Source organism: Eumetopias jubatus, unplaced genomic scaffold (assembly GCF_037043125.1).
Source record: "Eumetopias jubatus isolate StellerSeaLion01/CBP00866 unplaced genomic scaffold, mEumJub1_p1.0 scaffold_4, whole genome shotgun sequence".
Classification (NCBI taxonomy): Eukaryota; Metazoa; Chordata; class Mammalia; order Carnivora; family Otariidae; genus Eumetopias; species Eumetopias jubatus.
In genome coordinates this window covers 86,105,264-86,130,914 of record NW_028274810.1, presented here as the reverse complement: position 1 = coordinate 86,130,914, position 25,651 = coordinate 86,105,264, and the positions used below count along the sequence as shown (strand labels likewise).

At 47.1% G+C, this 25,651-nt stretch overlaps 1 protein-coding gene across 2 annotated transcripts; it reads right to left on the bottom strand.

Annotated features, from left to right (window-relative positions):
- Positions 1-98: 98 nt before the first annotated feature.
- Positions 99-25,074, bottom strand: PTAFR (platelet activating factor receptor). Of its 2 annotated transcripts, XM_028113643.2 has the most exons (3): positions 24,968-25,058; positions 24,772-24,862; positions 99-3,365 (listed from the first exon to the last, which is right to left on the bottom strand). In XM_028113643.2, the coding sequence occupies exon 3, from the start codon at positions 3,325-3,327 to the stop codon at positions 2,293-2,295; it is 1,035 nt and encodes a 344-aa protein (XP_027969444.1). In that variant the 5' UTR covers positions 3,328-3,365; positions 24,772-24,862; positions 24,968-25,058; the 3' UTR covers positions 99-2,292. The 2 variants fall into 2 exon arrangements, with proteins under 2 accessions (XP_027969444.1, XP_027969443.1); XM_028113642.2 differs by lacking the exon at positions 24,772-24,862 and having other exon boundaries at positions 24,968-25,074.
- Positions 25,075-25,651: the final 577 nt, after the last annotated feature.

Sequence of the window (25,651 nt, the reverse complement as noted above, 5' to 3'; positions counted from 1 at the left end):
TGGCTGAGTAATATTCCATTGTGTATATATACACCACATCTTCTTTATCCATTCACCAGTCGATGGACATTTGGGTAAAGAGATAAAAAGTGACTCAATTTAGAGCAAAATATTTATTAAGTAAACATACAGATGGCACATGGGTATTGAAAAATTGTGTATGGGGGGTACGCAAATGACTGAAATGCAAGAAACACTGTGCTTTAGCATCTAAGCATTCATCTTATTCAGAGATGAGATGCAAGTCATAAAAAGTCACTCAAATAGGCTTAAGCAAAACAAGAGAATGCATCCTGATGAGGGAATCTCATAGGACCCAAGGGAGGAATGCAGATGTTGGGCTTTGAGAGGGTCTGGCCCGGAGGAAGAGGGCAGCAGGCCCTGGAAGCACTTGCCCTCCTCTCTCCAGACTTCTGGTCTCCCTCTGGTCTCTGCTTTGCTCTGCACATTTCCATCTTCTCTCTGAGCAGGTCACCCACCTTCCCCTGCCCCACCTCATACACATAGAGGAGCACACACACACACACACACACACACACACACACACACACACACACACAGTCACAACTCCAGACTTGTATGTCTTCAGGTTAGTGACCTGCAGAGCCTGAAATAGCACCTCTGAATCTGGCTGCTTATTCCTGAGAGAGAGAACCGGACTGGCCCACCTAGAGCCAGATGCCTGCATCTCATCCGTTCAGCTCTTATCAGAGGATCAAGGGGAACACATTCTCAGAAAAAGGGAGAATCTGGGATGAGCAATCACCCTGACCAAGAGGTATCTGCCTCAGCATTCGCCGCTCCTAACAACCTTATGAGGTAGGAAATTCAGCTCACAGTCCCTCGGTAGGAAGTGACAAAGCTAAGACTTGAACCTGGGTCTGTGTGACACCAAAGCTCAAAGTCTGCTGCACTTTCCACCTAGTCACCATCAGCTGAGTTCAGCCCACAGCTACCATCCCAGACCCAAGCAGGTTACTGGCCCATGGGGAAGCATTTATCAAAATCAGCCCAGTAGATAGGAAACAAGGAAACAGTACAGGGATTGTGGCTGGAAGGAAGTTGTCTCAGAAGGACCACAGGGCTCCAGGGTAGTCTCCTCCAAGCCCCTGGGTCTGTGGCTGCCAGAGTCACACTGCAGGTGCTCAGGGTGTGAGAGGAAGCTCATCTGAATATGTTTGCCTAAAATCACAAGGAGGCATCTAGAGATCTTCAAGAGAAGGTGACACCTCTTTTCTGCACCCAAAATTCAAAGTGCCTGCTGGCCCTTGGGATTATAACAGCTCCTCTCACCTTCTGGAAGCTAAATTAGGAGGGCTCCCCACCCGCCCCCCACACCTCCCTGCCCCAGAAAGCTAGGTGGTAGATGAGACCTGACAGGCTCCTCCCACTCTGGAGGCCTCACCCACACACAGGTACTTCTCCACCCAAGTGCCCTTTCTCATGAAACCTCTGAGCGTCGTGGTGCCGCGGATGTCTCCAATTTGGCTTTGAGGGGCCTCTGCCCACCCACAGTGGGGAGCTGCCCCGCGGGAGGTGATTCACCAGGATCCACTGTTGAGACAGATGGATGTGGCAGTTGCGTCTCTCCCAGTCCCCCAGAGCTGACCCAAGGCCTATGCGGAGAGACACATTTGCCTCAGGAGACAACCTCCCCATCCTAGCCTTTGACCCGAGCATGTCTTATCCCCTCTGGCACCATTCAGGACAGGTTGTTGGATGAGTGGGAAAAGGTTCCACTGAGCCACGTCCCCTAAGAAGTGTCACAAAGATCTTGTGCCTGTAAATGGAGATAAGATGGCACGATCCTAGCTCAAAAGTCTCCCCCAGAGACACCACCACACAACCAGGGGAGGATCTCTTTCCCAAAACCCTCTTCTCTGCCTTTATAGTAGCAAAGGTCGTTGTTGTCCAAAACTTCAGGCCATACTGGCTCAGGGCAGCTGCCTTGGTAGGGTAAACAGGGTGGCTCGGAGTCTACCCCCAAGGTCTGCCCTGGGCCCTGACATTCCCTGCAGAGCTATCAGACTCAGGTATTCCGGATGAAGTTGCCAGCCAAGGTTATTATGCGTGTGCCCCAAGGTGGCTGATGAAGCACATTCAAGTCCTGGATTTCCCAGCAGTCTGGCCTGGCCATCACCCCCACCTTGGTGAAGTAGCCTCCATACTTAAAGAGCCACTTGTGCCCAGGGAAGAGATGCCCAGACCACAGCAGAGACCCCTTCATCCCCCAGGTCAGTCTGTGATGTCCATGGAGGAGAAGGCTCTGGGCCTGGCCCCAACAATCAGGGACTACTTTTTGAGGAAATGGACAGGGAGGTGGTTGAGCGGCATGACCACTTCAGTGCCAGTCTCCGAGGTGGCCCGGGAGCATTTCTGGCTGCTGCGCATGCTATAGAACTTCTCAGTGAGGTGCTTGCGAAACTTCTTGGTGAGGAAACAGTAGATGATGGGGTCTAAAACGCAATTGGTGCTAAGAAGGCAGAGAGTGACCTGATGGGCGTCGTTGATGGCCTGGTGGAAGCTGCTGTTCTGGAAGCCCAGCTCAGCCAGGGTCCAGGGCAGCTGCACAATGTGGTGGGGCACAAAGCATATGATGAACACAGCCAAGACCGTGCAGACCATCCACAGCGCGCGGCGCTTGACTTCTGCGTTGTGCTGCAGCTGCACCGGCTGCATGAGCAGCCTGCGGATGATGATCAGGTTGCAGAAGAAGATGATGAGAAATACAAGGAAGAAGCTGAACACAAGGAAGACGTGGATGATGAGGACAGGCATGCTGCCCTTCTCGTAATGCTCAAAGCAACGTGTGATGTTGCCTGAGCCAGTCTTGTTGGGCACCACGTTGGTGGAGTCCAGGATGAAGAAGTAGGATGCCGCAGCCACAATGGCCACCCAGATGATCAGGGACACGGAGAAACCACGCTTGCGGGTGGTGTCCTGAGCTGTCTTGATGGGCTGGGTCACTGCCTGGAAACGGTTGTAAGTGATGACAGCCAGGAAGGCCACTGAGCAGTAGGTGTTGATGAAGAAGAAGCAGCCAGCCAGGTTGCACAGGAATTTGGGGAGAATCCAGTTGCCCTGGTTGTGGTAGTAGACGATCCACAGGGGCAGAGTGACCAAGAAGAGCAGGTCAGCCACGGTGAGGTTCACCATGAAGATCTTTATCTCATTGAGTTTCTTGGAAGGGTACAGGCAGGAAAAGACCCATAGCACATAGCTGTTGGCGATGACGCCCAGCACAAAGATGATGCTGTAAACAATCGGGAAGAGGGTATATCGGAACTCAGAGTCCACACGAGAGGAATTATTTGCCCCTGTCGCCATGGTTGGCAGGGGCAGCTGGTGGTAGAATCCTGCCGCGCCTGGAAGACCACACAGGAATTCTGGTTAATGAAGGGTCAAAAAGGGCCTGTCTCATTAATCAATTCCAAGACTCTCATTTTGCACATTTTAAAAACTCTAAAATCAGTGGTATCTTCCAATTAATTGGCAGTATTTTTTTCTACATAAAATAATGGTGTATTTTTAAAAAGAACAGCATCTGAGAGTCAATGAAATCAATGGCAATTCGGTTTCTTTTCTCTTCTTCCATTTTAAAACATACCTTTTCATTCTGTGGCTTATTTTGATGTAAGTTTTAAATAATCTATTTCTGATGAGAAAATATATGAAAATTTATATTATAAAATTTTTAACTTTCTAACAACTTTTAAATATTTTTCTATTGATGAAATTTGAAATGTAAATTTTGATGGTGGGTGTTCTATATTAAAAAATAATTGGGCACCTGGGTGGTTCAGTTGTCAAGTGTCTGCCTTTGGCTCAGGTCATGATCCCAGGGTCCTGAGATCGAGCCCCGCATTGGGTTCTCTGCTCCGCGGGGAGCCTGCTTCTCCCTCTCCCACTCCCCCTGTTTGTGTTCCCTCTCTCGCTGTCTCTCTGTCAAATAAATAAATAAACTCTTTTAAAAAAATAATTGTGGGTGATGCCTGGGTGGCTCAGTTGGTTAAGTGTCTGCCTTCAGCTCAGGTCATGATCCCAGGGTCCTGGGATTGAGTCCCACATCAAACTCCTTGCTTGGTGGGGAGTCTGCTTCTCCCTCAGCCCCTCCACCTGCTTGTGCACTCGCTCGCTCTCTAACAAATAAATAAATAAAATCTTAAAAAAATAAAAAATAATTTATGGGGGTGCCTGGCTGGCTTAGTAGGTAGAGCATGTGACTTTTGATCTCGGGGTCAGTGGGTTCAAGCCCCACATTGGGAGTAGACTTTACTTAAAATAATAATAATTATATTATATTATTATTAAAAGTAAATGTATTATTATTTTTGTGCTCATACAAAATCTGGAAAATACAGAGAATTATATTAGGGTGACCCAAAGATGAAATACTAGCCAGTCATTAGAAAGAATGAGATATATCTGATTGTACTGATGTTGACAGTTGTCCCTGGATAATATTGTTAAGTAAAACAAAATTTTAAAAATCTGTGTGTCCCCATTATATATGTGTATATGACATCTAGAAAGTGATCTAGAAGGATATAGCTTCAAGAATAGACAGTGATAAGTAACCTTTGGGAAGGTGAGATGGGTTTGTTGGGAGGTTTACCTATTTATGCTTCCTTTGTTTGAACTTTTTAGAAGCATTTATTGCTTTAGTAATTAAAATAAAAAAATTAATGAAAAGAAAAATATACGGGCACCTGGCTGGCTCAGTTAGTGGAGTATGCAATTCTTGATCTCGGGGTTGTAAGTTTGAGCCCCATGTTGGGTATAGTGATTACTTAAAAATAAAATCTTTTAAAAAAAGAAAAGAAAAAGATGAAGAAAAGTATACAGTGGAGAAACCCAGTAGACAACACTTTAATCAAATGATTAAGATGCACTCATCATTAGTAAGACATATAGCAATATCAGGTACCTTTGATTTGAAGCACTGAAAAGACTATAACGTCATTTCTGTGGTTTTCTTTCCAGAACTGCATAATCTCAATTTAGTCATGAGAAAACATCAGACAGACCCAAATTGTGAGACATTATACAAAATGATCAAAAATGTCAAGGTCATGAGGAAAGACTGAGGAACTGCCATAGATCAGAGGATATTAAGGAAACGTATGACAACTAAATAAATGTGGGATTCTGGATTGTATCCAAGAACAAAAAAAGATCATTTAGTGGAAAAATTGGTGAAGTTCAAATAAGGTCTATAATTAAAATAATATATCAATGTTCATTTCCTGGTTTTGATCATTGTATTATGTTTTTGTAAATTGTTAACATTAGGGAATGTGGAGCAAAGGGCACACATGCACTCTTTGTACTATTTTGCAACTTTTTTGAAGGCCTAAAATTATTTCAAAACAAAAAGCTTTTCTTGGTTTTAGGATCGTGCTATGGCTATGTCACCACTGGAGGGCTCAAGAAACTCTATGTTCTATTTTTACAACTTCTTGTGAGTCTACAATAATTTCCAAATAAACAGTTAAAAAAGCAAAAAAAAAAGTATATTAAAGGGGTGCCTGGGTGTCTCAGTCAGTTAAGCATCCGACTCTTGGTTTCAGCTCAGGTCATGATCTCAGGGTCATGAGATCAAGCTGCGTGTGGGGCTCAGTGCTGGACATTTCTCTCTCTCTCCCTCTGCCCCTCCCCCGCTCATGTGCGTGTTCTCGTTCTCTCGCGCGCGCGCAAAAATTAATTTTAATTAACTAAAAAAAAGAAAGATTTTCCTTCTCCCTTTGCCCCTCCCCACCACCACTCGCTCTTTCTCTCAAAAAAAAAAAAAAGAAAAGAAGAAAAAGAAAAAGTATGTTAAAGAAGATGAAATTAACCCTAATCCCACTACCCACAGTCGGGTCCGTTTTCAACAGCATCTTCACCACCATCCACTCTCCACCAGAACCAATTGCTCCCTCCTCTCTTGTTCCTCGAACTCTGTTGCCAGCACATGAGCCTGGAAGCCCCACTGACGTTTGTGTTGCAGCTGGCGGCGGGGGGGTTGATGGGAGGGCAGGAGACCCAGATGGAGTTGATCAAGGCCCCAGACTCATCATACATCCCAGAACAGTGAAAAGAGAACAGAATTGGGAGTAAGACGCTCCTTCGGAGCCAGGTGCTTTCCCGTGTACTACCTCATTTCAGTCTCACAAAAGCCCTCTGAGATAGGAAGTAAAACCCCATTTTACAGAATAGGAAACAATCTAAAGTGTATATGTGATGGTTCAAGGTCACACAGCTGTTAAAGGATGGAGCCAGAGTCTCAAATCCAGCTCTGGGTGCATTTGTTCATTCACACATTCCGCCAACAAATACTTCTAAGCACCAACTGCATGTCCAGCCCACAGGAGAGACAGGGCGGGCGTGACTGCACAGGTCTGCACTCGGGGAACCGACAGGCTCGTGGGGCAGACGGACAAAAGCAGTGTAAACAAACAGAGTTGCTATACAAAGAAAAGGAGGTGCTGATGTGGAGAATACAAAAAGTTATACTTAGAAAAGAGGTGACATTTCCTTTGAGACCTGAGAGAGAAGAATATTCCAGGCAGAGGGATCTGCATGGGTCCAGGACTGAGGCAGGAAGGAGCAGGGTAGGTTGTAGGAACTGAGAAAAGGACCACCGATGGCCCTCACCCTGACCTCTAGCTGCCATTCCATCCTCTCCTCCTGCTATCTTCCCACCAGGGTCCGGTCAAAACGGAGCTCCTCGTGGGTCTTCAAACATGCTCAGACCTTTCCTGCCTCTGCCTGCAAGCATAACACCCATGCCAACACTTCGAACCCTCCTCCCTAACCACACCCCACTTCCACCTGGCCATTCTAACTCGTGCTTCAGACCTTACCTGAATTTTACTTCTTCAGAGAGATCTTCACCAGGCCAGGTCAGGTCCTGTCTCAAAGCCCCCTGTACTTCTTTGTAAATCCTAAAGCAATTGTGATCATATTCGCGTTTGTGTGATTCATAACACTCTCCCAGTTGACTGAGCACCAGGAGAAGAAGGGCCTTGTCTGTCTATTCAACACTATTCCCAGCACCATGAACCAGTAAAGGAGTGGGTGATAAGCCTCGTCGATTACAACCATCTCTGGGAGCTCTGGAGCAGTGGAAACACTTGAAGAAGTCTCTAGATACTTACAGGTGAGTTTAAAGAACCAACTTGCTCTAAAACCAGAAAGAGACCCATAAATAAAGGGAACAAGCCATGGTTGCCAGAGGGGTGGGAGGTGGGGGGATGGGAAAAATAGGTGAAGGGGGGTGGGAGGTACAGTCTTCCAGTCATGGAATGAATAAGTCACAGGGATCAAAGGCACAGCACAGGGAATATAGTCAATGGGACTAGAATAGTGTTGTAGGGTGACAGATGGGAGCTACACTTACTGGTGAGCACCGCGAAACACAGTTGTCCAATCACTATGTTGGAAACGCAAAACTAATGAAACATTGTATATCAATTATACTTCAACTGAAAAAAAAAGAAACAACTGGCTCTAACTGGAATTTTGATGATTGAGAAAAATTTTGTGCTTTGCCCCATTTAGTGTGGTGGTGGTTTGTCTACGCTAAATTAAATAAATATAGGTTTAATTATTCTAATAAATAATTGTGATCCCTTTATTTTTTTTTTAAGATTTTATTTATTTGACAGAGAGAGACACAGCGAGAGAGGGAACACAAGCAGGGGGAGTGGGAGAGGGAGAAGCAGGCTTCCCGCAGAGCAGGGAGCCCCATGTGGGGCTCGATCCCAGGACCCTGGGATCACGACCTGAGCCGAAGGCAGACGCTTAACGACTGAGCCACCCAGGCATCACCAGTTGTGATTCCTTTAAAACAAAAAACTCAGCCTCAAGTCACATTGTGAATTACATAGTTGATTTGAATTACATAGTTTTAGGTTGCTTCCCCAGAAGCGAAATTGCTAACTTTTACTCGGCTGGGATCTTTTCCACACCTAAACGTGGTCCTGCCATCTGATCCCAAGACTCTAGGATAATACTTCTCAAAGGGTGGTCCACAGAAATGAGGGAGGAGAAAGGAATATCTCTGAGAACTTTCAGTGGACCCATGAGGTCAAAACTATTGGGGGCGCCTGGTGGCTCGGTCGTTAAGCATCTGCCTTCAGCTCAGGTCATGATCTCATGGTCCTGGGATCAAGCCCCACATTGGGCTCTCCGCTCAGCGGGGAGTCTGCTTCTCCCTCTCCCTTTCCCCCCTTATGCTCTCTCTCACTCCTGCTCTCTGTCTGTCTCTCTCTCTCAAATAATTTAAAAAAAAAAACTATTGTCATAATTATACCAAGACATTATTTCCCCCTTTTCACTGTGTTGACATTTGCACTGATGGTACAGAGTGAACAAAACTGCTGGCTCCTTAGCACAAATCAAGGCAGCGGCAGCAGATGGGAATAGGAGCTGTATTTTTCACAGCCAGGCACTACTCAGGGCAAAAAAAAAAAAAAATCCTTGATAAAGCAAGGAAATTATTAATTTTATTAAATCTTGAGTACACATCTTTTTAATATTTTGGGTGTCAAAATGGGAAATGCAATGCTTCTGCACCCTGAAGTCAGTGGTTGTCTTCAGGAAAACAGCTTAAGTGACTTGAGTTGTAAGCAGAACTTTTTTGCAGATCATCACTATCACTTGAAAAAATGACTGACCAACTATGGGTTTTCAGACTTGGGCATCATATTTGCTCAAATATGAACAAAGGAAACCCATCGCTTCAAGGAAAACAAGTAACAGTTATTTGTTGCCAATGATAAAATTCGAACTTTGGAGAAAACTAGTATCTTCAGAAAAACTGTGTCTGCCAGTATGTTTGACAGCTTCTTAATCCTTAAAGAATTTTCTGATGAGATTGGTGGCGATACTAATGAATGTAATTTTTAAAAAATCCTTTAGTGAAAGGTCCATGTTTGGAAAACCTGCATAACTTAGTGAACCAACATTTTCCAAATGAGGAAGGCCAGTTTCCAAATTATGCATGGGTAAAAGAATCAAAGGGTGAGACAGATTAAAACATTGCTGCACAACAGATTATAGAAGAGTCATTGGTATGACTCGGGTTCCACATTGCAACTGACTTTTCAGAAACTACTGTTTGTGGAGCTTTGATGTAGTATCAGAGAAGAGCATCATCAATTATCTGAAAAAGATATTAAAATATCTCTCCCACTACAAATACATATCTGTGTAAGGGCAGATTTTCTTCATACACTTCAACCAAAACAACATACCACGAAGTGACAACATACCACAACAGACTGAATGGAGGAACAGATAGGAGAATCTAGTTGTCTTTTATTAAACCCATCATTAAAGAGATTTGCAAACAAATGTAAATCAAAACCACTCTAAATTATTTATGTTTTGCAATTGTTAGCTAACTTTTGCTAACAATGTTATTTATGTTAACATGGGATGAGCTTAGGGGCGTCTGGGTGGCTCAGTCGTTAAGCGTCTGCCTTCAGCTCATGATCCTGGGGTCCTGGGATCAAGCCCCGCATCAGCCTCCCTGCTCCGCGGGAAACCTGCTTCTCCCTCTCCCACTCCCCCTGCTTGTGTTCCCTCTCTCACCGTGTCTCTCTCTGTCAAATAAATAAATAAATAAAATCTTTAAAAAAAAACAAACATGGAATGAGTTTATTACTGGGTTTTGTATTTAAAAACAAAAATGTGGGCGCCTCGGTGGCTCAGTTGGTTAAGCGACTGCCTTCGGCTCAGGCCATGATCCTGGAGTCACGGGATCGAGTCCCGTGTCGGGCTCCCTGCTTGGCGGGGAGTCTGCTTCTCCCTCTGACCCTCTTCCCTCTCGTGCTCTCTATCTCTCATTCTCTCTCTCTCAAATAAATAAATAAAATCTTAAAAAAAATAATAAAAATAAAAACAAAAATGTTTTGAAAGTCTTAGTTTTAATTTTGATTATGGAAAATACTGATGGGGGGGCCTGGGTGGCTCAATGGGTTAAGCGTCTGCCTTCCGCTCAGGTCATGATCCCGGGGTCCTGGGACCCAGCCCCGCATCTGCTTCTCCCTCTCCTCCTGGTTCATGCTCCCTCTTGCTATCTCTGTCTCTCTCTCTTTCTAATAAATAAATAAAATCTCAAAAAAAAAAAAAGAAAATATTGATGGACATAACCCATGTAAACAAAAGCTCTCTGGGGCCCTCAATAGTTTTTAAAGATATAAAAAAGAGGTACTGAAACCAGAAGATTTTAAAATTGCTGCTCCTCAAGAGGAAGGAAAAAGAGGGAGAGAGAGAGAGACAAACCAAGAAAGACTCTCAACTACAGAGCCCAAGCTGGTGGTTACCAGAGGGGAGGTGGGTGGGGGATGGGTGAAACAGGTGACAGCGATTAAGAGTACACTTATGATGAGCACCAGATAATGCAGAGTGGTTGAATCACTATATTGTACACCTGAAACTAATATAACACTGGATGCTAACTATATGGGAATTAAAATTAAAAACTTAAATAAAAAATAAATAAATAAAATCACTGTGCTCCACAATCTCAGCCCCCTCACCTTTCCTTTGAGCCCAAGATGCCCATTTCTCAGGGACTGGCCTTCCTTCTTTCTCCTGCTGGACCTTAATGCCTTGAGGGACCCTCTTCCTGGGACCTCAGAAAGGAGGGGAGGCAGCCCACAGCTGGGCAGTGCCTGGTGTTCACTCTGGGTCTTTGAAGAAGTCATGTCCCTACCCATCCTCACCATCCAACCCCACCCCTAAGTAAGTCCCTTCCTCTTCTTGGGTTTAAGCTCCAGCTTAATGGGGTGGGGGCAACTCTCCACGAGAAACAGTCTTTTTTTTTTTTTTTTAAGATTTAATTTATTTATTTGACAGAGAGAGACACAGCGAGAGAGGGAACACAAGCAGGGGGAGTGGGAGAGGGAGAAGCAGGCTCCCCGCCGAGCAGGGAGCCCGATGCGGGGCTGGATCCCAGGACCCTGGGACCATGACCTGAGCTGAAGGCAGACGCTTAATGACTGAGCCACGCAGGCGCCCAGAAACAGTCTTTCTACAGCCAGAGTGTTCAACCCAGTATATCTGCTTGGGCCCTGTCCCCTGTGCCATGCCTGTCCTGGCCTGCTGAGGAAGACTTCACACCAGGACCTGGACTGGGGTAAGGCTTGTGGAGGAGCTCACCTAAGCACAAAATGTAAGGGGGTGCTGAAAACCTCAGTGATCAAGAAAACAATATTTTAATGCAATATCTTAAAAAATCAAAATCAGTATTCCTTTTGCCTCAGCTTCTAATATTGCTCTGCCTGGCACTATTATGATCCTATCTTCATTTAAGATTTTGGTATTTGTTCGTCATGAATTTTTTTGCATCAATTTAAAATTTTTTTTCTCACTATGTGACTGGGGCACACACACCCAGGTCAACCCAACTCACCCATTCAGGTCCTCATCCATGCATCCACTGGACAGGCACTCACTGCTCCAGGCCCTGGGCAGAGTGCCGAGGCCTCAGAGAACAGACCCAGTTTCTGTCCTCCCATAGCTCACAGCCCATTTTGCAAAAGAGAGATTCAGAAGTAGACAATTGTCAAGTGTTACGATGGTGCAGGTTCCAGAAGTCGGGGTAATTCTGAGATGGTGCCCCTACCCAGACCTGAGGATCAGGAGTGACCTGCCTATGTGGAAGGACAAGAAGTAGTAAGCCAGATGAGGAGCCCCAGGCAGAGCTATGGCACGTGCAGAGTCCTGGAAGACGAGGAGATGGACCTTGTGCTCAGGGAGCTTGAGATACCTGGTCTAGCTAAACCTTAAAGAGTGTGGGGCGGGGGGGCGGGCAGGGATGGTGAGGAGAGACAGGGCCTACAAAGTAAGTATGTATTGGTCAACTTAAGAAAGGTCTTGAATATTAGGCTAAGGATTTGTAGAAAATGGGGAGTCACTGAAGGGTATGGAACAGGAAAGGGAGAACACTGGATCTCGGTTTGGGGAAGAGGGCTTTGACCGCTGTGTACAGAACAAACCAGAGGGGCTTCAGACCAGAAGCAAGGAGAGAGCATCAAGACAATTGCAACTGTCTGCAGGGCCAAAGGAGGCTGGGAGCATGAAGGGGCAAATGGAGGGAAATGGATGGTTGTCAGAGTTATTTGGGAGGTTGAATGGATGGAACTTGGTGATGGATGGGAGACGGGTTGATAGAAAGGGGGGAGTCAAGGACTGCCAACTTTCTGGCCCAGATGATTTGGGCTGGGGGTGGTACCCATCTTCATGGAGATGACACTGAGGAGGAACAGTGTGGGGGTGCAGAGGATGAATCCAGCCGGGGACACATCTGGGGCACCCTGAAATTCCAGAGGATCCAGAGTCAAATCCTGAAGAGCCCAACATTCCCCGGAGAAGTCAGAGGGGGAGGAGAAACCTGTGAAGGGGGCAGGGACAGGACAGAGAGGTAGGACAGCCATGCTGGAGAAGGTTTCAAGAGCACGGAAATGGGGGCCGGCAGCGTGAAACGCCACAGGGAGAGATCAAGTATGATGCAGACAGAAAAGTAGGGGCCCCTGGCTGGCTCAGTTCATTAAGCGTCTGTCTTCAGCTCAGGTCATGATCCCAGGGTCCTGGGATCGAGCCCCGGGCTCCCTACTCAGCAGGGAGTCTGCTTCTCCTTCTCCCTCTGCTGCTCCCCTTGCTCATGTTCTCTCTCTCTCTCTCTCTCAAATAAATAAATAAAATCTTAAAAAAAAAGAAAGAAAGAAAAAGAAAGAAAGAAAGAAAGAAAGAAAGAAAGAAAGAAAGAAAGAAAGAAAGAAAAAGCAAAGCAAACACAGCATGTGGCAACAGGGAACTCCAGCTCCCCGTCATCAGGAGAGCAGCGTCCAAAGCATGAGCTGAGGAATGAGGGAGAAGGAAAGAGGTGGAATGTTAAATTCTCACTCAAGAAGCTTAGTTGAGCAAATAGTTGTGAACCTTGTTTGTATCCTGATTCAAACAAAGTAACTATAAAAATTAGTTTTTAGACAATTGGAAGAACTCAAACACAGACTCAGTATGAGCTGGAATTAAGAAATCAATGTTAATTTTGTTAGGTGTGATAATGATATTATGGCTCTATATTTTTATATGTTTTAATTCCTTATCTATTAGATACACATCATGAAGTATTTATAGGTAGAATTATACAGTGTCTTGACTTTGCTTTAAAACAGTTCAGGAAAAACATTCCTACATGCTAATCTCCATTTCAGAGTCAGCTTCCCTGTGAACCCAACCTGTAATCAGGTCTGTTCTGGGCCTGGAGCATCCCCAGTCCACAGAGCCCCCACAGGAAGCCCAGTGCAGGCCTCTTCCTTCCAGATACAGAGTCAGAATCAGTGTGGGGGGTCTTGGGTGAAACCCCTGCCTTTGCCCAAAGCCTTGCCCTGGTTGCCTCCCGTACCCATCACCCTGGCTCTTCCTACTTCTGCTGTCTTCCCAGATCCTGGTCTTCATGTGACTCCCACCCCTTTAGCCTTCATCCCAAACTTAGCACCCAGCCGTCCCTTTGCGTCAGTGGAACCCTTTGATGTCACCCACAATGTAACCAGCTGAGTCTCTTCTGGGCCTAGGGGCTCAGACCTCCATGCCTTTGTTCATGCTTCCCTCCCTCACTCTGCCTGGCTACCTACTGGTCACCTGAAGACTGCCCTGGCCTCTTTCCCTGCAGCTAGTTCTTCCTAAGCCTCCCTGCCTCTCTCACACCCTGCTCTCTGCCCCCAGACCCGGTTAAGCGTTCATCCTCTGAGCACCCATAGCTTACAGCATCTTATACCATTGAAATTATCTCTGTGGCCTCCTGCCACACTCGACCAGCAGCTCCTGGAGGGCAGAGGACATGTCCATTCATTCACCTGACAGGTATCGATAGCCCGCTGAGGGCTGGGCACTTTGTTGGGGATACTGCAGGAATAAAACAGCCTCTTGAGAAGCTTACACTCTTGTCAGGGAAAACAGACCAAAAAAGAGAGGTAAAAGAACACAATAGTTTCAAATTGTGATGAATTCAATAAAAGAAATAAAAATCGTGACATGACGGAGTTTGGGTAAGGGGCTGCTTTAAATAGAGTGACCAGGGAAGGCTTCTCAGAGGAGGTGACCTATTAACAAACCCAGAGGAAGATTTACCATGAGGCCAATGAAACATAAGTTTCAAGGCCCCTTCCTAGGTCTTGTATCTAATTGTGTATTTGCAATCTGGTCACTTTTCTTCACAAGGACCCCCCAAATTGTACAAGCTTTAGGGTCCTGCGAAAACCCATATCTTCTCCTGGCTGAAATCTAAAAAGCAGGAAGGAACAAGTCAAGAGCAAATCTGGAAGAGTATTCTAGGCCAAGTGTCTCATGTGCAGTGGGATAAGTTCATCGTATCATAAGATAGGAACAAATGCATCCTGCTCAAGGAACCAGTAGATTCATGTGGTCCTAGGGGAGTGAGAAATGGGAAGAACTGGATGAGATTTGGGGGCAACCGACCCCAGATGGCTCCTAAGCCGTGGTGAGGAGGTGGAATTTTATTTTCTGAGCCCTGGAGAGCCGCTGGACCGTGTCAGGCAGGCGAGTAACATGATTGGACTCCCTGGCTGCTGGACAGGGAATAGATAGTAAGGGGACAAAGGGCAAAGCAGAGAACCCGTTCTGGAGGCAAGAAAGGGTGGTGACACGGACCACAAGGTGGCATTTCCAATTCCTCTCTCCATCTCCAGCACCTAGCACACGTGTGGCCAGAGCAGGAGCTTGGTAAGCATTTGTTGAGTCAACAGATGTCTGGCAACCAAAAATTTTGACCTTGTTGTGACCTCTTTGTGTGAGCTGCAGGAGGGCTGACCCAAGAAGAAGGGCAGACCCGAGGCCTGATCTACCCCGTGACAGAAGAGCACCAGGAGCTGCCTGCTCCCCAGAGCAGTCTCCCTATGAGACGGAGTGAGCCCTCTACAGCCTCACTGCTCAAATCGAGGTCCTCGAACCAGCAGCATCAGCTGAGTTTGTTAGAAATACGGACTCTCATACTCCACCCTGGACCTGCTGCATCAGAATCTGTATTTTCACAAGAGTCCCAGGTGATTTGTGGGTACACTGAAGTTTGAGAAGTACTGTGCTTCAGCACTCTCAGCCACATACTCGACTAGTCTACCACCTTCCATGGCTCCCCATTGCCCAGGATCAAATCCAAGCTCCTTTCACACCTCGTTTCCCTCCAGCCTCTTTTACTACACACCCTGTATTCCAGCCACACTGAACTTCCTGCTGCTTCTCTAAAAACTCTGTTTCTTCTCAAACCTCTGTGCTTTGCACATGCTGCTACCTCTCTGAGAGTGCCTTCTGCCTCTTGCTTTACCTAGCAAACTCACACTCTTCCTTTAAGACCCAAACTAAAGGGACACCTGGGCAGCTCAGTCGTTAAGTGTCTGCCTTTGGCTCAGGTCATGATCCCAGGGTCCTGGGATCCAGCCCCGCAACAGGCTCCTTGCTCAGCAGGGAGCCTGCTTCTCCCTGTTCGTGTGCTCTCTTTCTCTCTCTCTCTCTCTCTCTCTCTCAGTCTCGGACAAATAAATAAATAAAAATAAAAATCTTAAAAAAAAAAAAGACCAATCTAAAGAATGCTTCCTGTAGGATGCCCTCCCTAATTGCCCCAGGCAGAATGAGTTGCCTTCTTCTCCGGGTCATCATGGTACTGGGCACATTCCTCAGTACAGCACCAGATACAATGTGTTGTAAGTATTGATTTCTATGGCCATTTCCTCACCAGCCTGGAGCTCCTAGAGGGCAGGGACTAGATCTTTTTCATTCTTTATCCCCAGTGTCAGACATTGAGCACTGAATGAATGAATGACCAAGCCCCTGATGACTATTTGGCAGAAACCGGTCTGAAGGAAACGTGTCCAGTCTCTCTGGGGGAGGCACAGTAGGAGGGGGAGAACAATCCCTTTCTAGAGTCAGAAAGACCTGGGTTCATACATGGCTCTGCCATTTACTTGCTGTGTGACCTTGGGCAAGTGACTTCACCTCTCTGAGCCTCAGTTTCGTCACCTGCAAAACTTTACAGTTCTAACAGTGGTTCCAAAAATAAGCACGCAAACTGGTCACAATGGCCAGGCCTCCCTCTCCCCATTAGCTCAGCCACATGAAGTCAGGGGAGGGGACTATGGTCACCACTGTCCCAGGGGCTCTAACCCACATACTGATTTCCCTGTCAGCTCCAGACAGGGCCTTAGGCAAATGCCAACAAATCTCTCAACAGGTCAGGAAGGGAATGAGCATTTGGAGGGAAAGAAGGCAGCAGCAGCTCAGACCAATCAATCTTACATAAGGGCACAGTTCCCTGATGCCTCAAGTCTGGGCAGCAGCCCAGGCCCAGCTCTCAACTAGGGGTAGGCAAGGGGAGCCATAAATATTCACGGAGACAGAAGAATTCTGCCATCTGGATATCCCATCCTCTACTGTGCATAGCATTCAGTCCCAACCCCCTACCATTCCCATACTGTCTGAGAACATCATGCCCCTAGCGAACCTGGGCTCCCATTCTCAGCTGAACAGTCAGAGCGGAGGGACCACCTGGATCTGGGCAGAAGGAAGTATGTGCCAGTTACTTCCCCAGTGTGCACTGTGGGTTGGAAAGTTGGGTTTACCAGTCAGCCCAGCTCCTAACATTTGTGGGGCCATTCGGGGTCAAAAGTACAAATGTCAGCACACCGGGGTGGCTCAGTTGCTTGAGCATCTGGCCCTTGATTTTGGCTCAGGTCATCATCCCCGGGTGGTGGGATTGTCCGGCCCCCAGCCTCTCCCCATCCCATAAGGCTGTGCACTCAGTGGGGAGTCTGCTTTTCTCCCTCTCCTTCTGCCCCTCTGCCCCCCTCACAAGAACGCTCTCTCTCTAATAAATACATTTTTTTAAAGTACAAATGTCTAGATATTTATAAGCTATAAATCACTCACATTCAAGTTCATGCAATCTCATGCACCAGCAGCTCCCTGCAGAGCTGCAAGTCTGGGGGTACAACCATCGACGCAGCTCAGGCTAGGAGTGGGGTGTGGGAGGGACACAGGCTCCAAGTGGATATTTACACGTGGAGCCAAATATGCCTTGCCTTGTGTGTAGGGCATGACAGGAGGGGAGTCGCAGCCAGCCTACCTAATTTCAGGGTACTGGATTAAATATACAGACACTACATACCCATGAATACATTTCCTCAAGTCAGCCTGGTGAGGTGAGTTTTACATAATGCCCATTTTTCCAAAGAAGAAAGTGAGGCCAGAGAGGGAAACAGACTTGTCCAGTCACACAGCTAAGAAGTGGCAGATAGGATTTTGAACTCCAAGACCCATCCTATCTCCTAAGCCAAGCCAAGGCCTCTGCTAGAAGCAAACCACGCATTGGCCAACTTACCCCTCATAGACCTGTCCTGTGACTCAAGAACAGGAATGGGGCAAAGGGAGGGGAGGATCTGCTCTGCATCCATATCACTCCTACCAGGCAGCCCTGGAGCTGGAATCAAATTCTAGTTCAAACACTAAACTCACCCCATGACTCTGACTCTCTGTTTCCTCATTGGTAAAATATAGATTTGAAAATGGGTCAAAGAGGGGCACCTGGGTGGCTCAGTCGGTTATGCATCTGCCTTCGGCTCAGGTCATGATCCCAGGGTCCTGAGATGGAGCCCCAAGTCGGGCTCCCTGCTCCACAGCGAGTCTGCTTCTCCCTCTGCCTCTCCTCCTGCTCGCACACTCTCTCTCTCTCTCAAATAAATAAATAAAATCTTAAAAGAATAAAAATAGGTCAAAGAGAAAAGGAAATTAAGAATACAATCCCATTTATAATGGCATCAAAAAGGATAAAATACTGGGAATAAACTTAACCAAGGAGGCAAATGACTAAACTACAAAGTATTGCTGCAAGGAACTACAGAAGATACAAATAAATGGACAGACATCCTCATTCATGGACTAGAAGACTTAATACCGTTACAGTGTCCATACTTGTCAAAGCCATCTACAGATTCACGAAGCCATCTACAGATTCAAAGCCCCATCAAAATCACAGTGGCATTTTTTGCAGAAACAGAAAACAAAATCCTAAAATTCAGACAGAATCTCATCTCAAAGGACGCCAAAGAGTCAAAACACTCTTGAGAAAGAAGAACAAAGCCGGAGGCCTCATACTTCGTGATTTCAAAAAGCATAACAAAGTACAATAATCAAAACAGCATGGTATCAACATAAAGAGCAATATATATATAGACCAGTGGAACAGAACAGAGAGCCCAGAAATAAACCTCCACACATATGGCCAAATGATCTTTGGCAAGGGTCCCAAGACTACGCAATGGGAAAAGGAGAGCCTCTCCAACAAGTGCCAAGGGGAAAACCGGAGATCCACATGCAAAAGAATGAAGATGGACCCTTCTCTTACACCATATACAAAAATGAACTCAAAACAGATTAAAGATCGAAACATAAGATCTGAAAATGTACAACTCCTACAAGGAAACATAGGGGGGGAAAGGTTCGTAACACTGGAATGGCAATAATTTCTCAGCTATGACAGCAGGAATGCAAGAAACAGAAGCAAAAATAAATGTATGGGGGGACATCAAACTTTAAAACATTTGTAGCAAAGGAAACAGACAACAAGGAAAAAGGCACCCTAGAGAATGGGAGAAAAAAGTTGCAAACTATATACTGGATACAGGGTTAATATTCAGAATATATAAAGAACTCTTACAACACAATAACAACAATAACAAAATAATAATAACTGATTTTAACATGGGCAAAGGACGTCAATAGATTTCTCCAAAGGAGATAAGCAAATGGCAAACAAGCATGTGAAAAGATGTGCAACGCCACTCATCGTCAGGGGAATGCACATAAGCACCACAATGAAATAGCACCTCACACTCGGCAGCATGGCCGCTATCAGAAAGGCAGAAAATAACAAGTCCTAGTAAGGATGTGGAGAAATTGTAACCCTTGTGCACCGTTGGTGGAAATATAAAATGATACAGCCAGGATGAAAAACAGTAGAGTTTCCTCAGAAAATTAAAAATAGAACCACCACATGACCCAGAAATCTTACTTCTGGGTACACTTCCAAAAGAATTGAAAACAGGATCTTGAAGAATATTCGCACACCCATGTTTATAGCAGCACTATTCACAATACCAAGAGGTGGGAGCCACCCAAATGTCCATCAACAGATGGATGGGTAAACAACACGTGGTATGTATGTAATACCAGAATACTATGCAGCCTTCAAAAGAAAGGAGGTCCTGTCACGTGCTACAGCATGGATGAACCTTGAAGATAATATTAAGTGAAATAAGCCAATTACCAAAAGGCAGATACTGAATGATTATATGAAGTATCTAAAGTCATCATTTATATGAAATATCTAAAGTCATCAAACTCAGAGAAACGCAAAGTAGAAGGGTGGTTGCCGGGGACTGGGGGAAGGAGAAATGGAATTGTTGTTCAGTGGGTATAGAGTTTCAGTCAGGCAAGATGGAAAAGTTCTAGAGACCTGCTGTACAGCAAAGTGCGTACAGTTAACAATACTATAATGTGTACTGAAAAACTGTTACAAAGGGAAATTTATGGCACGTGTTTTTAGCACAATTAAAAAAATGTTTTCTTGGGGCACCTGGGTGGCTCAGTCAGTTGAGCGTCTACCTTCGGCCCAGGTCATGATCCTAAGGTCCTGGGATCGAGTCCCACATCTGGCTCCTTGCTCAGCAGGGAGCCTGCTTCTCCCTCTGCCTGCCACTCCCTCTGCTTGTGCTCTCTCTCTCTCTCTCTGACAAATAAATAAATAAAATCCTTAAAAAAAATTCTTTTTTTCTTAATGGACCCAAGCAATGGTAGATTTGAAAGTACATTGTATATTCTTAACTTAGAATCATAGGGCTCAGCTTTAAGACCTACTGCTCTGCAACTTTAGTAAAACTGTTGACCCTCTCTGGGCCTCATCTGTAAAATGGGGACAATCACACCTGGAGTTTTTGTGAGCAGCCAGTGAGGTAAAGGATACAAAGTGTTTGGAAAGAACAGTGGTTAAGACCACAGACTCTGGTCAGACAAACCAGAATTCTGCCTCTATCCTGCCCTAGCTTGTGACCATTGCCAAGCACATTGCTCTCCGAGCCTCAGGTCCTTCCTCTGTGAATGGAGCTGGGGATGTTCCAAGCACATATATCCCCAGAGTGCCATGAATATTTGATGAATAATGTGTGTAAAGGGCTTAGCACAATTCAAGATATTCACAGTCAACAGCTCTACAAAACTGTATCTACAGGAAATCCAATTTTCTAATTAGATCAGATCAAATGTTCCTCAAAATAGCAGCACGGTCACTGCAACAGCTCACATGGAGTTCACGCCAGCCTGAAGCCACCTACATCAGGCTTCCAGATGTATCATTAACTCTGAAAGCTTCCAGGAAACAGTCACATCTTTTTATGGCAGCTAGTGACAGTTGGCAAAATGCCATCAGCTGATTCTTACCCAAGATAATTAATTTAACCTTCAATGGGCCTCTGTTTACTCCTCTGTAAAAATAAGAAGAAGAATACTTCATAGGGTTGTTGTAAGGATTAAATAGAAAATGCCTGATCCATAATCAAAGCTCAAGGAATGCTAGCTACCATTAGTCTGGCTTCTCAACCCAGACAGAGTTTTTGTTTTTTTTTTTAATATTTTATTTATTTATTTGAGAGAGAGAATGAGATAGAGAGAGCATGAGAGGGGCGAGGGTCAGAAGGAGAAGCAGACTCCCCGCTGAGCAGGGAGCCCGAAGCAGGACTAGAATCCCGGAAATCCAAGATCATGACCTGAGCCTAAGGCAGTCGCCTAACCAACTGAGCCACCCAGGTACCCTCAACCCAGACAGAGCTAGAGATGCTGCCTGGGGTTTCCATAACACAACACATCGCACTGCATTATAATGGCTGTTGGTTTCTTTTTCCTTTGGGTTGGGAATTCCCTGGGTTCAAGGCTTCTGGCATTTCACCAGTATGTACACAAGCCTCCTCCACAGCAAACACGCAAGAAATATTTACTAGTAGGGGCATCTGGCTCAGTCAGCTAAGCGTCCAACTCTTGATTTTGGCTCAGGTCATGATCTCAGGGTCATGAGATCAAGCCCAGTATTGGGCTCTGTTCTGGGCATGGCGCCTGCTTGGAATTCTCTCTTCCCTACCCCCAACTCGTGTGTGTGTGCACACGCACACATGCTCGCTCTCTCTCTCTCAAAAAAAGAGACATTTACTAATAGATAAACACACACACAGTTACATTGTCCCTCATCCTCTACTTCCAAACCCTCACACACCAGCCTCAGTCACTCCCAGCCCTTAGATTTCCTGAGACCTCTCAAACACAACAGTTTAATCATTTCTCTTCTGTGAGTCCTACTTTTCTCATGTATAAAATGAGAATAATATCAACAATGACCTCATAGGATAGCCTGAGGTTGAAGGCAGGTAAACTTCTAAAGTGCCTGGCATATAGTAGATGCTCAGTCAATGAGTTACTCCTATTCTGACCTCCCCTGTTCCTTGGCATTTGGGCCCTGGCCTGACCATGCTGGCCAGACTCTTTAAAGATTCCTCTCATGGAGTGCTTTCACTACCGTTTCTCCAAAAAGCGGAGGGATTTGAGGGGGAAATTGAGGGAGCAAGTATCTTGACCTCTGGGGAATTCTTGGCTCCCCACAGTTTCAAAGACAAGGAGTCCAGCACCGTGCCGGGCACATTTCTGGGTGGAGAAATGGAATTCCTTGTCTCTGAGAGGTCAGGGACAAGGTCTAGGGCTCTTGAGGTGGGAGTGGCCTGGGTACCAGATTTTCCCAATCTCCCTTCTCACAAAGGGTCCTTCCCTGACCCCAGGGAATATATATTGCCCTGGTGAGACTCAGTCTGGGCTCAGCTGGTCTAGGACATCCCTGTGGAGGTGGGGGACCCCGAACCTGGCCTGGGTCTTTCCTTCTGGCTCCCAAATACCCAGATGGTATCTGTGGGTCTCCTCCCCCTCCCTCCTCCTTCTGGGAAGTAGGCCAGGGCCAGGGGAGGGAGTGGAGAGGCATGTCTTCCTGTGGGATTCTTAGTACTGGGCTTACCCCTACATTATACCAGGAATCACACCAAAGGACCACGCCTTCCAGCCTGGGAACTCCTGCGTCCGTCCTGCTGGTGCCCTTGTGGGTACCCGGGGCCCAGCCCAAGGGAAAACATAGGGTACAGGGCCTAGACCTTGGGGTCCCACAGACCAGGATCCACACGGGGCTCTGCTCTTCCCTAGCTGCTCTTTGGCTCTCAGCGGCTCCCTTTCCTCATTTGCAAAATGGGGATAATAAATCTTCCTCACCAGGTAGTTGTAAAAGCAGAATGAAGCAGTCAATCCAAATGGTTATTGCTCAGTAACTGTGAGCAACTCCCCAACCCTGAGAAAACATTTGTTGAAGGAATGAATGAGTGAACCAATCAGCCGCGCACCAAACCCGCCGCCACCAGCGACAGCTGAAGAGAAATCACAGGACTTGAGATCAGAGCATCAGGATTCTGGGTCTTAGCCATGCCCCCCACCACCTTGAGTGAGTGAGCTCTGAGACTTGTGATCTGCATCTGAAAAATCCGCAGGGTGGGGCGGGGGGGCGGGGAGGGGCAACCTCAAGAATTCAAGCATTGTTGTAAAAGAAAGTAAGATGGGTAGGAGTGATAAGGGGTTTGTCTTATCAACAGTACAGCACTTGGTAAACTGAAATGGACTTTATAAACTATAAAGGGGCCTGCACAAATGTTTGACATGCTTCTCCCATCAGCCAGCTGAGCTCAGCATCAAACCCAGGCCCTAAGGGTCCCCCTCCTACAGAACTAAGGGGGTGGGGAGGGACTGCTGAGCAGTGGTCCTCCCCCCACATATTCTCTCTCTCTCTCTCTCTCTCTCTCTCTCTCACACACACACACACACACACACAGAGTCTGGCTTTGGATCCTCCTTGGCTGAAGACACAAGGGAAGAAAGGTACACCAACCTCTCAGCTGGTTTGGTTGATGATTCTGCTTCTGGGAACTGCTGGGCTGTACCAGACCCTCCTGCACGTTGGTCATGTTCCAGGCACATGTGACTACAGCCAGGGCCAACGCCCCAGTACAGCCCACACCATCACAGACACACATGCACGTGCAAAGATACAGCAGAGGCTCCTCTCCCCACCCACCCTGCTGCCAAGGAACCCAATGGGGGCCGGTCAGAGAGGTGGCTGTGCTGGGGGCCCAGCATTTGTCCTTCCGGGAATGGGCTCCACGCCCTACCCAGACACACTCCCCCAGGACCAGTCAGGGAGTGCTCCCACACTGCAGCTCAGCTGTGCCTCCTCCTGGGCCAACCCTCATTGGGGGGGGGCGCTGCCACTGACAAAGAGGAGCACCCCCCTCTCCTCAACGAGGCCTTGTTCATGGGCCTAGGGTGGGGAGGAGGGGTCCCTTTGTAAAGGTCTCCCTGTAAAAGGACAAACAGACAGGACCCCAGCGTCTCATCACACCCCCACCCACCCCAATACCAACCAGGAGCAGGAACTCAGTCCTGGAGGCTGATTTTGTCATTAACGCCATAGACTATAACTCCTTACCCAAACCTTCATTGGACAGATGGAAAAACTGAGGCCCAGAGAAGAGAAGAGATTTGCCCATGGTGACAACAGGATCGGGAGCAGAACTGGGACCAGATGCTGGGCCTCTGGCTTGCTGTCCATTCTCTTTTAAGTACAGCATATTACTTTATCATCCATCTGTTCAATTCATATTCTAAGATTATACTGCTCACCAAACACTGTGCTAAGGGTAGGATAAAACAATGAACAAAACAAATTCCCCCCTGTAAGGCATTTACAGTAAGGATTGCAGTGTCAATATTAGTAGTAACACATTGGGCAGCAACTCACCATTGACAAAACTTTTTCCCACCTGGCCTCTTACTTCATCCTCCCGCACAAACCCAAAAGTCAGGACTTTAAACCTAATCTACAGAAGAGGAAAGTGAGGCTCCTGAGTTGCCAACGTCCCAGCCTATAAACTAGAGCTAAAGTCAAAATCCTGCCAATCCTGAGGTGCCCACCTCAGACTCAGGGCCATTTCCTCATGTCCAGAGCAGACTTCCTTCTTTGGCTGGGTTGTCAGTACCTAAAGGTAGGAACATCTCTTTCTTTTGTTTCCATAGCTCCTACACACACACACACACACACACACACACTCCAGGTACCTGGAACACAGCTGCCAGTTCAAACAGATCTAAATCAGAGTTGCCTAAATGCTTACGGAGAGACTCTGCTGGCTCCCTCATTCTCCACAGGAGAGCAAGTGTCTGCACAGCGACCCTGGTTCAGCTGGCCCACCTGGGACCTCCTACCAGCAAAGGACAAGGGGAGACCAGCCTGTGCCCTGTCCCTCCCACCTGGGACCTGTTAGGGGAAACCCGTTGCGGGCCAGGTCCTTTGTACCAATAACCTGGTTATCTTCATCATCCCCCAGGAACACCCAGCATCTCATGAGTTCCTCAGTACCCAGCCCTGTACCAGACCCGGAGCTTCTCCCGACAGCCCTGCTGGAGAGGCGGGATTAGCCCCACTCGACAGTGCAGGAAATTTAGCTGCAGAGCGGGAGCATAACTTGGCCAAGACACCATAGGCAGCCAGTCCAGCAGAGGGCATTCAGCTCCTGACCTCTAGCTAGCCCCCTCTCATCACCGTCGTCAGCTCCCAGGGAGATAGATCTCAGGGCTCACTTTCAGCTCGGCCCGGGCCTCAGACAACCAAAGTGGGGAGCTGCATTTCCTGGCAAGTTGGGTCACGAGGAATCCTTTCTAAACACCGGGCCTGAGGAAGATGCCAAAACGGTCCCTTCAGACTTTGGTCTCCTGAGGACCTTGTCACACGTCTCCCCTTGCCCAGCCAGCACCGGGGGCCCCCCCACCCCCTTACCTGAATCAGGGAAGGCTGAGCGGGCTGAGTGGCTGCAGCAGCAGGATCTGAGTGTCTCTCTGTCTGCAGACACTGTGCTATCTGGAAATTGCAGAAGTGAGGAAACAGAGTGCACCACTGCCAAGTCACCCCCAGGGCGGAAATGCTGTGACCCTGGGGCTCCTCCAACGGGTGGCACAAAAACCTCCAAGCTGGGTGGCTGGGCCCTGACCACTGCTCAGAGGGTTCTCCCGGAGCCAGGGGCAGGCTGGGGCGTGGGCAGGGACCAGCGAGTCGGGGAGCTGGGGTACAAGAGACAGAGCAGAAAGGGAAAGGGTGCACTCCAGGAGAGAGAGACTGAGCACGAGAGCCAGGAAGAGAGAAGAGGGATGAGGGACTGAGAAAACCAGAATAGGGGGGTGGGGGGCACGGGGGGGGGGGACAGTCAGGAAACAGTGAGAGATGGACGGAGAAAGGCACACGGAGAAAGACAGATGTAAAGACAGACAGAGAGCATGAGAGGAATGAGGGGACAGGAGGCCCAGACACCAAGGAAATTAGAAGAGAACGCCATGAGGTGGTGAGTGTGCGCCTGGTGTGCGTGTCTGTGTAGGGGCATGAGAGAAAAAATGAAAGAAAGGGACACAGAGAGGAGAGAGAGGGGAGGGAGAGACAGCGAGAGCATGAAAAGGATGAGAAGAAGGG

Coding starts and splice junctions, on each gene's coding strand:
- PTAFR (XM_028113642.2), bottom strand. CDS start 3,327: ATGGCGACAGGGGCAAATAATTCCTCTCGTGTGGACTCTGAGTTCCGA.